The sequence below is a fragment of the Oncorhynchus mykiss genome, chromosome 5, assembly GCF_013265735.2.
Source record: "Oncorhynchus mykiss isolate Arlee chromosome 5, USDA_OmykA_1.1, whole genome shotgun sequence".
NCBI classification, from domain to species: Eukaryota; Metazoa; Chordata; class Actinopteri; order Salmoniformes; family Salmonidae; genus Oncorhynchus; species Oncorhynchus mykiss.
The window spans coordinates 3,944,134-3,959,163 of NC_048569.1; the positions used below are offsets into that span (position 1 = coordinate 3,944,134).

General features: G+C 43.8%; 1 protein-coding gene across 2 annotated transcripts in view; it reads right to left on the minus strand.

The window, feature by feature from the left end:
- LOC110513199 (netrin receptor DCC-like) overlaps window positions 1-15,030 on the minus strand; it is a 632,990-nt gene that overhangs the window by 159,592 nt on the left and 458,368 nt on the right. The window contains exons 16-17 of one of the 2 annotated variants that reach the window (XM_036976622.1): window positions 11,052-11,147; window positions 2,699-2,871 (exon numbers count right to left, since the gene is read on the minus strand). In XM_036976622.1, coding sequence (XP_036832517.1) covers window positions 2,699-2,871; window positions 11,052-11,147 — 269 coding nt within the window. Of the gene's footprint in view, window positions 1-2,698; window positions 2,938-11,051; window positions 11,148-15,030 lie in introns of both variants that reach the window. The other variant, XM_036976621.1, reaches the window with a different exon arrangement.

Here is a 15,030-nt window from a genome sequence, read left to right on the forward strand (position 1 = left end):
ACACCACCTGAAGACTGTTAACACAACCACAACCACACCACCTGAAGACTGTTAACACAACCACACCACCTGAAGACTGTTAACACAACCACAACCATACCACCTGAAGACTGTTAACACAACCACACCACCTGAAGACTGTTAACACAACCACAACCACACCACCTGAAGACTGTTAACACAACCACAACAACACCACCTGAAGACTGTTATCACAACCACACCACCTGAAGACTGTTAACACAACCACAACCACACCACCTGAAGACTGTTAACATAACCACAACCACACCACCTGAAGACTGTTAACACAACCATACCACCTGAAGACTGTTAACACAACCACAACCACACCACCTGAAGACTGTTAACACAACCACAACCACACCACCTGAAGACTGTTAACACAACCACAACCACACCACCTGAAGACTGTTAATATAACCACAACCACCTGAAGACTGTTAATATAACCACAACCACCTGAAGACTGTTAACACAACCACAACCACACCACCTGAAGACTGTTAACACAACCACACCACCTGAAGACTGTTAACACAACCACACCACCTGAAGACTGTTAACACAACCACAACCACACCACCTGAAGACTGTTAACACAACCACAACCACTCCACCTGAAGACTGTTAACACAACCACACCACCTGAAGACTGTTAACACAACCACACCACCTGAAGACTGTTAACACAACCACAACCACACCACCTGAAGACTGTTAACATAACCACAACCACACCACCTGAAGACTGTTAACACAACCACACCACCTGAAGACTGTTAACACAACCACAACCACACCACCTGAAGACTGTTAACACAACCACACCACCTGAAGACTGTTAACACAACCACAACCACACCACCTGAAGACTATTAACACAACCACAACCACACCACCTGAAGACTGTTAACACAACCACACCACCTGAAGACTGTTAACACAACCACAACCACTCCACCTGAAGACTGTTAACACAACCACACCACCTGAAGACTGTTAACACAACCACAACCACACCACCTGAAGACTGTTAACACAACCACAACCACACCACCTGAAGACTGTTAACACAACCACACCACCTGAAGACTGTTAACACAACCACAACCATACCACCTGAAGACTGTTAACACAACCACACCACCTGAAGACTGTTAACACAACCACAACCACACCACCTGAAGACTGTTAACACAACCACAACCACACCACCTGAAGACTGTTAACACAACCACACCACCTGAAGACTGTTAACACAACCACAACCACACCACCTGAAGACTGTTAACACAACCACACCACCTGAAGACTGTTAACACAACCACAACCACACCACCTGAAGACTGTTAACACAACCACACCACCTGAAGACTGTTAACATAACCACAACCACACCACCTGAAGACTGTTAACACAACCACACCACCTGAAGACTGTTAACACAACCACAACCACACCACCTGAAGACTGTTAACATAACCACAACCACACCACCTGAAGCCTGTTAACACAACCACAACCACACCACCTGAAGACTGTTAACACAACCACACCACCTGAAGACTGTTAACACAACCACAACCACCTGAAGACTGTTAACATAACCACAACCACACCACCTGAAGCCTGTTAACACAACCACAACCACCTGAAGACTGTTAACACAACCACAACCACACCACCTGAAGACTGTTAACACAACCACAACCACACCACCTGAAGACTGTTAACATAACCACAACCATACCACCTGAAGACTGTTAACACAACCACACCACCTGAAGACTGTTAACACAACCACAACCACACCACCTGAAGACTGTTAACACAACCACAACCACACCACCTGAAGACTGTTAACACAACCACAACCACACCACCTGAAGACTGTTAACATAACCACAACCATACCACCTGAAGACTGTTAACACAACCACACCACCTGAAGACTGTTAACACAACCACAACCACACCACCTGAAGACTGTTAACACAACCACAACCACACCACCTGAAGACTGTTAACACAACCACACCACCTGAAGACTGTTAACACAACCACAACCATACCACCTGAAGACTGTTAACACAACCACAACCACACCACCTGAAGACTGTTAACACAACCACACCACCTGAAGACTGTTAACATAACCACAACCACCTGAAGACTGTTAACACAACCACAACCACACCACCTGAAGACTGTTAACACAACCACAACCACACCACCTGAAGACTGTTAACACAACCACAACCACACCACCTGAAGACTGTTAACACAACCACAACCACCTGAAGACTGTTAACATAACCATACCACCTGAAGACTGTTAACACAACCACAACCACACCACCTGAAGACTGTTAACACAACCACACCACCTGAAGACTGTTAACACAACCACACCACCTGAAGACTGTTAACATAACCACAACCACACCACCTGAAGACTGTTAACACAACCACAACCACAACCACCTGAAGACTGTTAACACAACCACAACCATACCACCTGAAGACTGTTAATATAACCATACCACCAGAAGACTGTTGACATTAAAAAATCAGGTAGCAAACCAGTAGGCAAGAGCACACACGCACACACACGCGAGCACACACACACACATACACCCCCCCCCCCAACCCCCAACCCCCACTAAATCCTTACCTTGAACTTCCCACTAGTAGAGTAGCTGGTCTTCCACTTGACGGAGTAGTAGCGAACCTCAGTGGTCTTCTGGTTCTTGGTCATGGAGTTGTCTGCCCAGCTGACCCTGACAGAGTCTGGGGTCAGGGCCACGGCCTGGACACCTACTGGGGGGATCATGGGGGTGGATGTATCTGGCATGGGAGTAGGATATTTATCAAACAGATGGAACAGATCGTCGTCTGACGGATCAATGGGGTCTGGATGTGGATTGACATGACCATGCCCAACACACACACACACACACACACACACAGGGGATTTAGTTTCATGGAATGAATATTTATTTATTTCATGCAGAGTGATAGGAGTTACATGCAACCAACAGAGAATCATGGATGAACCATGGAGTTAAGAAAAGTGAGTGAGTGAGTGAAAAATTAGGAAAGGAAAGGAAATATGAGGAGAGGAGAGAAAAGGAAAGATGAGGAGAGGAGAGATGAGGAGAGGAGAGATGAGGAGAGGAAAGATGAGGAGAGGAGAGATGAGGAGACGAGAGATGAGGAGAGGAAAGATGAGGAGAGGAGAGATGAGGAGAGGAAAGGAAAGATGAGGATAGGAGAGATGAGGAGAGGAGAGATGAGGAGAGGAAAGGAAAGATGAGGAGAGGAGAGATGAGGAGAGGAAAGGAAAGGAAAGATGAGGAGAGGAGAGAGTAGGAGAGGAGAGATGAGGAGAGGAGAGAAGAGGAGAGGAAAGGAAAGGAAAGATGAGGAGAGGAAAGGAAAGGAAAGGAAAGATGAGGAGCGGAGAGATGAGGAGAGGAGAGATGAGGAGAGGAAAGGAAAGATGAGGAGAGGAGAGATGAGGAGAGGAAAGGAAAGATGAGGAGAGGAAAGGAAAGGAAAGATGAGGAGAGGAGAGATGAGGAGAGGAGAGATGAGGAGAGGAAAGGAAAGATGAGGAGAGGAAAGATGAGGAAAGGAAAGGAAAGATGAGGAGAGGAAAGATGAGGAAAGGAAAGGAAAGATGAGGAGAGGAGAGATGAGGAGAGGAAAGGAAAGATGAGGAGAGGAAAGGAAAGATGAGGAGAGGAAAGGATAGGAAAGGAAAGATGAGGAGAGGAGAGATGAGGAGAGGAGAGATGAGGAGAGGAAAGGAAAGATGAGGAGAGGAAAGATGAGGAAAGGAAAGGAAAGATGAGGAGAGGAAAGGAAAGGAAAGGTGAGGAGAGGAAAGGAAAGGAAAGATGAGAAGAGGAGAGATGAGGTGAGGAAAGGAAAGATGAGGAGAGGAAAGGAAAGGAAAGATGAGGGGAGGAAAGGAAAGGAGAGATGAGGAGAGGAAAGGAAAGATGGACAGAGAAGAAGAGTACAGAGAGTAGAAAGTAATTACACACCAGAACCTCCTGCTAATAAGGACACTACTAGGTCAACTACTAGTTTCACTAGTTAACTAGTGTTAACTACCACTTATAACTACAGCCACAACTAAGAGCAGAGCAAACAGGTAGTTAGAGACTAAGCCTTAAAGCTAAGCAGCTATTAAAAGACAGTAGCTAGCTAACCGGGTTGGTTAAGCTGATATTCAAAACAGATCTGTAAGAAATATACATTCACTTTAGTTTAAGCCAAAAGTTGGTCTATTTTACATATATGCCAATGTCTAAAGGGGACAGGCAAGATAGATGTCAACACATGAAGCATCAAGGTACACCTCCGTTTGACACTAGAAGTAATGTCTGCAACGTGTTGTCAACAACAGAGACGTATTTCACCAAGCAAGACAAGAGATGGTATCCGACCGCATCAGTGGTTAATCTCAGAGCCCCACATTAGAAGACTGACGAACAACCAAAGACTAAACAAGAGGACTCAACCATACATCTTGTGGCTGCCGGCAGCATAATGTGAAAAACAAAGCTATTTCCATTTTGGTGAGTTGAATTAGTGGCTAAGCGTTGAGATGTGAGATGGATTGGGAGAGAAGTAGGGAAGGAAGCTATCCATCTCTCTCCCTCCCTCCCCCTATATCTGTCTCCTGTCTCTCTCTCTCTCCCTCTGTCCCTCCCTCCCCCCTCTCTCTCCCTCCCTCCCCCTCTATCTTTCTCCTTTTCTCTCGCCTCTCTTTCTGTCTCCCCCTCTCTCTCTCCCCCCTCTATCTCTCTCCCTCCCCTCTCTCTCTCTCATCCCTCTCTCTCTCTCTCTCTCTCTCTCTCTCTCTCCCCCCTCTCTCATCTTTCTCTCTCTCTCTTCCCCTCTATCTCTCCTTCTCTCTCTCTCTCTCCCTTCCCCTCTATCTCTCCCTCCCTCCCTCCCTCCCTCCCTCCCTCCCTCTCTCCTGTCTCTCTCTCATCCCTCTCTCACTCTCCCACCCTCTCTCTCATCCCCCTCTCTCTCTCTCTTCCCCTCTCTCTCTCTCTCTCTCTCTCTCTCTCTCTCCCACTATCTCTCCCTCCCCCTCTCTCTCCCTCCCTCTATCTCTCCCTCCCTCTACCTCTCCCTCCCCCTTTCTCTCCCTCACCCTATCTCTCCCTCCCTGTATCTCTCCCTCTCTCTCTCTCCCTCTATCTCTCCCCACCTCTCTCTCTCCCTCCCCCTCTCTCTCCCTCCCTCTCTCTCTCTCTATCCCCCCCCCTCTCTCTCTCCCTCCCCCTCTCTCTCCCTCCCTCTATCTCTCTCTCTCTATCTCTCCCTCTCTCTCTCTTCCTCTATCTCTCCCCCCTCTATCTCTCCCCCCTCTCTCTCTCCCCCCTCTCTCTCCCCCCTCTATCTCTCTCTCTCTATCTCTCTCTCTATCTCTCTCTCTCTCTCTCTCTCTCTCTCTCTCTCTCTCTCTCTCTCTCTCTCTCCCTTCCCCTCTCTCTCCTGTCTCCTGCAGTGCCTGAGAGATACAGAAGATGAAATGGCTGACGGAGGGATGGGAATATATTTCCTCCTCGCTGCAGTGTTTATTGGCAAGCCTTCAACAAGGCGTTTTAATGCAGCTCGTAAAGATGTGACCCAGCGTTAAATGCTGAATATCTCATAGCTATGCAGGCAACCATTCAGACAAGCAGTTCGGTCCCCAAGAGGACAAAGACTATTTTAGGCTTAGAGGTCTAGGGTTAGGATTAGAATTAGGGTTAGGGGTTAAGGTTAGGGTCAAGGTTACGGTTAGGGTTACGGTTAGGTCCCCACAAGGATAGTAAAACATATGCTGTGTGTGTCGGTGTGTGTGTTTCTGTGTGTGTGGTGTCTGTGGTCTTTCTCTCAGCCAACAGTCAGTGTTTGAATACTGCTACTCCTTATGACTTTGCAGGGACAGTCATGTAGCATACTGGGGTAGTCTTTCTGTAGATCAGACTGGGCTGCAACCAACACACAGCTGTAGTTTTACTCTGACAGGATGGGATCTGTAGTTCTATTCAGACAGGATGGGATCTGTAGTTCTATAGTTCTATTCTAACAGGATGGGATCTGTAGTTATATTCTGAAAGGATGGGATCTGTAGTTCTATTCTGACCGGATGGGATCTGTAGTTCTATTCAGACAGGATGGGACCTGTAGTTCTATTCTGACAGGATGGGATCTGTAGTTCTATTCTGACAGGATGGGATCTGTAGTTCTATTCAGACAGGATGGGATCTGTAGTTCTATTCAGACAGGATGGGATCTGTAGTTCTATTCTGAATCAATGGGTACATCATCATTTATTGATATGTCCAATGGGGCGGCAGGGTAGCCTAGTGGTTAGAGCCGGAAGGTTGCAAGTTCAAACCCCCGAGCTGACACGGTACAAATCTGTCGTTCTGCCCCTGAACAAGCAGTTAACCCACTGTTCCCTGGTAGGCCGTCATTGAAAATAAGAATTTGTTCTTAACTGACTTGCCTGGCTAAATAAAGGTTCAATAAAAAATGTATGGATCCAACTCCAGACTGCCCCTTTACAGCAGTCAATCTTCATGAGACATTAAGCAGCATGTTTGATATACAGTACCAGTCAAAAGTTTGGACACACCTGCTCATTTTGTGGAATTTCTTTCCTTCGTAATGCGTTTGAGCCAATCCGTTGTGTTGTGACAAGGTATTAAGTCCATATTATGGCAAGAACAACTCAAATAAGCAAAGAGAAACAACAGTTCAGCATTCATTTAAGACATGAAGGTCAGTCAATCCTGAAAATTTCAAGAACTTTTAAAGTTTCTTCAAGTGCAGTCACAGAAACCATCAAGCGCTATTCCAAAACTGTCTCTCATGAGGACCGCCACAGGAAAGGAAGACCCAGAGTTACCTCAACTGCAGAGGATAGGTTCATTAGAGTTACCAGCCTCAGAAATTGTAGCCCAAATACAGTGCCTTGCGAAAGTATTCGGCCCCCTTGAACTTTGCGACCTTTTGCCACATTTCAGGCTTCAAACATAAAGATATAAAACTGTATTTTTTTGTGAAGAATCAACAACAAGTGGGACACAATCATGAAGTGGAACGACATTTATTGGATATTTCAAACTTTTTTAACAAATCAAAAACTGAAAAATTGGGCGTGCAAAATTATTCAGCCCCCTTAAGTTAATACTTTGTAGCGCCACCTTTTGCTGCAATTACAGCTGTAAGTCGCTTGGGGTATGTCTCTATCAGTTTTGCACATCGAGAGACTGACATTTTTTCCCATTCCTCCTTGCAAAACAGCTCGAGCTCAGTGAGGTTGGATGGAGAGCATTTGTGAACAGCAGTTTTCAGTTCTTTCCACAGATTCTCGATTGGATTCAGGTCTGGACTTTGACTTGGCCATTCTAACACCTGGATATGTTTATTTTTGAACCATTCCATTGTAGATTTTGCTTTATGTTTTGGATCATTGTCTTGTTGGAAGACAAATCTCCGTCCCAGTCTCAGGTCTTTTGCAGACTCCATCAGGTTTTCTTCCAGAATGGTCCTGTATTTGGCTCCATCCATCTTCCTATCAATTTTAACCATCTTCCCTGTCCCTGCTGAAGAAAAGCAGGCCCAAACCATGATGCTGCCACCACCATGTTTGACAGTGGGGATGGTGTGTTCAGGGTGTTGCTTTTACGCCAAACATAACGTTTTGCATTGTTGCCAAAAAGTTCAATTTTGGTTTCATCTGACCAGAGCACCTTCTTCCACATGTTTGGTGTGTCTCCCAGGTGGCTTGTAGCAAACTTTAAACAACACTTTTTATGGATATCTTTAAGAAATTGCTTTCTTCTTGCCACTCTTCCATAAAGGCCAGATTTGTGCAATATACGACTGATTGTTGTCCTATGGACAGAGTCTCCCACCTCAGCTGTAGATCTCTGCAGTTCATCCAGAGTGATCATGGGCCTCTTGGCTGCATCTCTGATCAGTCTTCTCCTTGTATGAGCTGAAAGTTTAGAGGGACGGCCAGGTCTTGGTAGATTTGCAGTGGTCTGATACTCCTTCCATTTCAATATTATTGCTTGCATAGTGCTCCTTGGGATGTTTAAAGCTTGGGAAATATTTTTGTATCCAAATCCGGCTTTAAACTTCTTCACAACAGTATATCGGACCTGCCTGGTGTGTTCCTTGTTCTTCATGATGCTCTCTGCGCTTTTAACGGACCTCTGAGACTATCACAGTGCAGGTACATTTATACGGAGACTTGATTACACACAGGTGGATTGTATTTATCATCATTAGTCATTTAGGTCAACATTGGATCATTCAGAGATCCTCACTGAACTTCTGGAGAGAGTTTGCTGCACTGAAAGTAAAGGGGCTGAATAATTTTGCACGCCCAATTTTTCAGTTTTTGATTTGTTAAAAAAGTTTGAAATATCCAATAAATGTCGTTCCACTTCATGATTGTGTCCCACTTGTTGTTGATTCTTCACAAAAAAATACAGTTTTCTATCTTTATGTTTGAAGCCTGAAATGTGGCAAAAGGTCGCAAAGTTCTAGGGGGCCGAATACTTTCGCAAGGCACTGTAAATGCTTCACAGAGCTCAAGTAACAGACACATCTCAACATTAACTGTTCAGAGGAGACTGCGTGAATCAGGCCTTCATGGTTGAATTGCTGCAAATAAACCACTACTAAAGGACACCAATAAGAAGAAGAGACTAGCTTGGGCAATTAAACACAAGCAATGGACATTAGACTGGTGAAAATCTGTTCTTTGGTCTGATGAGTCCAAATTTGAGATTTTTGCTTCCAACTGTGAAGCATGGAGGAGGAGGAGGTGTGATGGTGCTTTGCTGGTGACGCTGTCAGTGATATATTTAGAATTCAAATCAGAATTCTGCATTTGGTTTGTGCTTTTTTAATTGATTTTTTTTACCTTTATTTAGGCAAGTCAGTTAAAGAACAAATTCTTATTTTCAATGACGGCCTAGGAACAGTGGGTTAACTCCCTTGTTCAGGGGCAGAACGACAGATTTGTACCTTGTCAGCTCGGGGATTTGAACTTGCAACCTTCCGGTTGCTAATCCAACGCTCTAACTTGACCAAGAAGGAGAGTGATGGAGTGCTGCATCAGATGACTTGGTCTCCACAATCACCTGACCTCAACCCAATTGAGATGGTTTGGGATGAGTTGAACCGCAGAATGAAGGAAAAGCAGCCAACAAGTACTCAACATATGTGAGGAATTCCTTCAAGACTGTTGGAAAAGCATTCCTCATGAAGCTGGTTGAGAGAATGCCAAGAGTGTGCAAAGCTGACATCAAGGTAAAGGGAGGCTACTTTGAAGAATCTCATATATAAAATATATTTTTATTTGTTCAACACCTTTTTGGTTACTACATGATTCTATGTGTTATTTCCTAGTTTTGAGGTCTTCACTATTATTCTACAATGTAAAAAATAGTAAAAATAAAGAAAACCCTGGAATGAGTAGGTGTGTCCAAACTTTTAACCGGTAGTGTATGTGAATAAACCCCTAGCTGTTTAAAGCAGTCTGTATCTGTCATTATGGGGTATTGTGATGTCATTATGGGGTATTGTGATGTCATTATGGGGTATTGTGATGTCATTATGGGGTATTGTGATGCCATTATGGGGTATTGTGATGTCATTATGGGGTATTGTTTAAAGCAGTCTGTATCTGTGTGAACATCAAGAGAGTGTTGAGAATTTGAGTCGAGGCTGCCAGGCGGTAAGGAGCATGATGCTTTGATTTAATTTGGAGCAGATCAAAGCTGTGATCAGTTAGCCCTCTCACCGGAGTATCCCTCCACAAAGCTGTGATCAGTTAGCCCTCTCACCGGAGTATCCCTCCACAAAGCTGTGATCAGTTAGCCCTCTCACCGGAGTATCCCTCCACAAAGCTGTGATCAGTTAGCCCTCTCACCGGAGTATCCCTCCACAAAGCTGTGATCAGTTAGCCCTCTCACCGGAGTATCCCTCCACAAATCTGTGATCCTTTATATACAGTATATACCAGGCACATATATATAACACACGTATGGCTGCCACCATGTATATATGAGTGTGTTGTATAAGGACTCCTGTACTCTCAGATCTCCAATTCCCTACATAGTGCACAGATTTTGACCAAAACCATATCAGCCCTGTTCAAAAGTAATGTACTATTAGTGAATAGGGTGCCATTTTGGATGCACGACAGGATGTTGGCTGGTGTGTGTGTGTGTGTGTGTGTGTGTGTGTGTGTGTGTGTGTGTGTGGTGTGTGTGTGTGTGTGTGGTGTGTGTGTGTGTGTGTGTGTGTGTGTGTGTGTGTGTGTGTGTGTGTGTGTGGTGTGTGTGTGTGTGTGTGGTGTGTGTGTGTGTGTGTGTGTGTGTGTGTGTGTGTGTGTGTGTGTGTGTGTGTGTGTGTTTGTGTGTGTGTGTGTGTTTGTGTGTGTGTGTGTGCCACCACCTGTACAGTTACAGTAACTGGTCTGCCTGTCTGGTTTCTTGCAATCAGTACTTTATGGAAATCAAAGTTGTCTGGCCTTTAAAGGCTGTTTATACATGAGGCTTCAGTGAACTGAAAATCATGTTCAGAACAGACGAGCCAGTTTGTTATGGAGAGCCGTTCAACCTTGATGTTTTTTCATGGAATAGCTAGTTTTGCATCATACGTTTTAATGAGTTAGCCAGCTAGTTTTGCATCATACGTTTTAACGAGTTAGCCAGCTAGCTTAGCACCATACGTTTTAATGAGTTAGCCAGCTAGCTTAGCACCATACATTTTAATGAGTTAGCCAGCTAGCTTAGCACCATACGTTTTAATGAGTTAGCCAGCTAGCTGAGCACCATACATTTTAATGAGTTAGCCAGCTAGCTTAGCACCGTACTTTTTAATGGGTTAGCCAGCTAGCTTAGCACCATATGTTTTAATGGGTTAGCCAGCTAGCTTAGCACCATATGTTTTAATGGGTTAGCTAGCTAACTTAGTGCCGTACTTACCTGTTATAGATCTGGTCACAGCGCTCTCGTACAGGGGGACCCCTTCTCCTGCATTGTTGAAGGCTTTCAGGGAGATGACATAGTGGGAACTGGGCTCTGTGGGAGAAACATCAGGAATACCATTAATATCAATCAGTCAATCAATACATTACACTGTTATTACAGTTGGTTTACTATGGAACCAACCAATATTATAAAAACGAGTTTAAATCATCACAAACACAGACAACATACTGTAGAAACCACTATTCAGACGATCTCCTTCAATCAGCTGTGAGCACTGGAAAAGTGCTATATAAATTAAATTGACTACTACTACAAAGACTTTTAACACAGAAGAGCTTTCAAAGATCAATAAAGTTAAACGGGAAAACAGGCTACAAAGCATTACATGACTAGACTATATCATAATATAATACCAGAATATAATACCAGAATATAATACCAGAATATAATATCAGAATATAATATCAGAATATAATATCAGAATATAATATCAGAATATAATATCAGAAAATAATATCAGAATATAATATCAGAATATAATACCAGAATATAATACCAGAATATAATACCAGAATATAATATCAGAATATAATATCAGAATATAATATCAGAATATAATATCAGAATATAATATCAGAATATAATATCAGAATATAATATCAGAATATAATATCAGAAAATAATATCAGAATATAATATCAGAATATAATATCAGAATATAATACCAGAATATAATACCAGAATATAATATCAGAAAATAATATCAGAATATAATATCAGAATATAATATCAGAATATAATATCAGAAAATAATATCAGAATATAATATCAGAATATAATATCAGAATATAATACCAGAATATAATATCAGAATATAATACCAGAATATAATATCAGAATATAATATCAGAAAATAATACAATAATATAAAATAATATCAGAATATAATACAGCCCTCGACCGGATTCTATTTCTATGAATACAGCCCTCGACCGGACTCTATTTCTATGAATACAGCCCTCGACCGGATTCTATTTCTATGAATACAGCCCTCGACCGGACTCTATTTCTATGAATACAGCCCTCGACCGGATTCTATTTCTATGAATACAGCCCTCGACCGGATTCTATTTCTATGAATACAGCCCTCGACCGGATTCTATTTCTATGAATACAGCCCTCGACCGGACTCTATTTCTATGAATACAGCCCTCGACCGGACTCTATTTCTATGAATACAGCCCTCGACCGGATTCTATTTCTATGAATACAGCCCTCGACCGGATTCTATTTCTATGAATACAGCCCTCGACCGGATTCTATTTCTATGAATACAGCCCTCGACCGGACTCTATTTCTATGAATACAGCCCTCGACCGGATTCTATTTCTATGAATACAGCCCTCGACCGGACTCTATTTCTATGAATACAGCCCTCGACCGGATTCTATTTCTATGAATACAGCCCTCGACCGGACTCTATTTCTATGAATACAGCCCTCGACCGGACTCTATTTCTATGAATACAGCCCTCGACCGGATTCTATTTCTATGAATACAGCCCTCGACCGGATTCTATTTCTATGAATACAGCCCTCGACCGGATTCTATTTCTATGAATACAGCCCTCGACCGGATTCTATTTCTATGAATACAGCCCTCGACCGGATTCTATTTCTATGAATACAGCCCTCGACCGGACTCTATTTCTATGAATACAGCCCTCGACCGGATTCTATTTCTATGAATACAGCCCTCGACCGGATTCTATTTCTATGAATACAGCCCTCGACCGGACTCTATTTCTATGAATACAGCCCTCGACCGGATTCTATTTCTATGAATACAGCCCTCGACCGGACTCTATTTCTATGAATACAGCCCTCGACCGGATTCTATTTCTATGAATACAGCCCTCGACCGGACTCTATTTCTATGAATACAGCCCTCGACCGGACTCTATTTATATGAATACAGCCCTCGACCGGATTCTATTTCTATGAATACAGCCCTCGACCGGACTCTATTTCTATGAATACAGCCCTCGACCGGACTCTATTTCTATGAATACAGCCCTCGACCGGACTCTATTTCTATGAATACAGCCCTCGACCGGATTCTATTTCTATGAATACAGCCCTCGACCGGACTCTATTTCTATGAATACAGCCCTCGACCGGACTCTATTTCTATGAATACAGCCCTCGACCGGATTCTATTTCTATGAATACAGCCCTCGACCGGATTCTATTTCTATGAATACAGCCCTCTTAATAGACCAGGACCAGACTGAGAGGTGCTGAGAAGTGTGTGTGAATTATTACACTGTAAGTGCAGCCTCGGAACACATGGGAGCGTTCAATGGAGGAACACAATGGAACAATACAGTTCAGTTCTAAAATTAAACCCAAACAGTCACCAGTCCATGAGAGAACAGCCGGAGAGAACAGCTGGAAAGAACAGCTAGAGGGAACAGCTGGAGAGAACAGCTGAAGAGAACAGCAAGAGAGAACAGCTGGAGAACAGCTCGTCAGAACAGCTAGAGAGAACAGCTAGAGAGAACCGCTGGAGAGAAAAGCTAGAGAGAACCGCTGGAGAGAAAAGCTAGAGAGAACAGCTCGTGAGAGCAGCTAGAAGGAACAGCTAGAGAGAACAGCGAGAGAGAACAGCTGGTGAGAACAGCTAGAGAGAACAGTTGGACAGAACAACTAGAAAGAACAGCTAGAGAGAATAGCTGGAGAAAAAGCTAGAGGAGAACAGCTAGAGAGAACAGCTGGAGAGAATAGCTCGTGAGAACAGCTAGAGCACAGTTGGAGAGAACAGCTAGAGAACAGTTGGAGAGAACAGCTAGAGAACAGCTGGAGAGAACAGCTAGAGAACAGCTGGAGAGAAAAGCTAGAGAACAGTTGGAGAGAACAGCTAGAGAATAGTTGGAGAGAACAGCTAGAGGTAACAGCTGGAGAGAACAGCTAGAGAACAGTTGGAGAGAACAGCTAGAGAATAGTTGGAGAGAACAGCTAGAGAACAGTTGGAGAACAGCTAGAGAGAACAGCTAGAGAGAACAGTTGGACAGAACAACTAGAAAGAACAGCTAGAGAGAATAGCTGGAGAAAAAGCTAGAGGAGAACAGCTAGAGAGAACAGCTGGAGAGAATAGCTCGTGAGAACAGCTAGAGCACAGTTGGAGAGAACAGCTAGAGAATAGTTGGAGAGAACAGCTAGAGAACAGTTGGAGAGAACAGCTAGAGAACAGTTGGAGAGAACAGCTAGAGAACAGTTGGAGAGAACAGCTAGAGAACAGTTGGAGAGAACAGCTAGAGAACAGTTGGAGAGAACAGCTAGAGAACAATTGGAGAGAACAGCTAGAGAATAGTTGGAGAGAACAGCTAGAGAACAGTTGGAGAACAGCTAGAGAGAATAGCTAGAGAACAGCTGGAGAGAACAGCTGGAGAGAAATAGCTAGAGAGAACAGCTGGAGAGAACAGCTAGAGAGAACAGCTGGAGAGAACATCTAGAGAACAGCTAGAGAGAACAGCTGGAGAGAACAACTAGAGAGAACAGCTGGAGAGAACAGCTGGAGAACAGATAAAGATAACAGCATTCTCAGTCCCTAACTACCACTGTCTCTACTTGATATTCTAGACCCATCAATCCTCCCCGAATGGAGTCGGGGTTCTCTTTGTTGAGTAGGAGTCAGTCATGAATGCGCACAGACAGACAGACAGACAGACAGACAGACAGACAGACAGACAGACAGACAGACAGACTAGCGTCAACGCAGTGGGTAGTCAGTCACAGAACTATTTTTCAACCTGTTGTAGTTTCTAGAACATTCCCATCAACACTGAGATTGCCCCGTGCAGCAAATTCTACCTCAATATAACATTATCACGTATGTATTTAAATCCAGGACATTTCACTGCGTAAACAGTTTGAAATTCTTGTACATCAACGTTCCCATAATGCACGGTGTA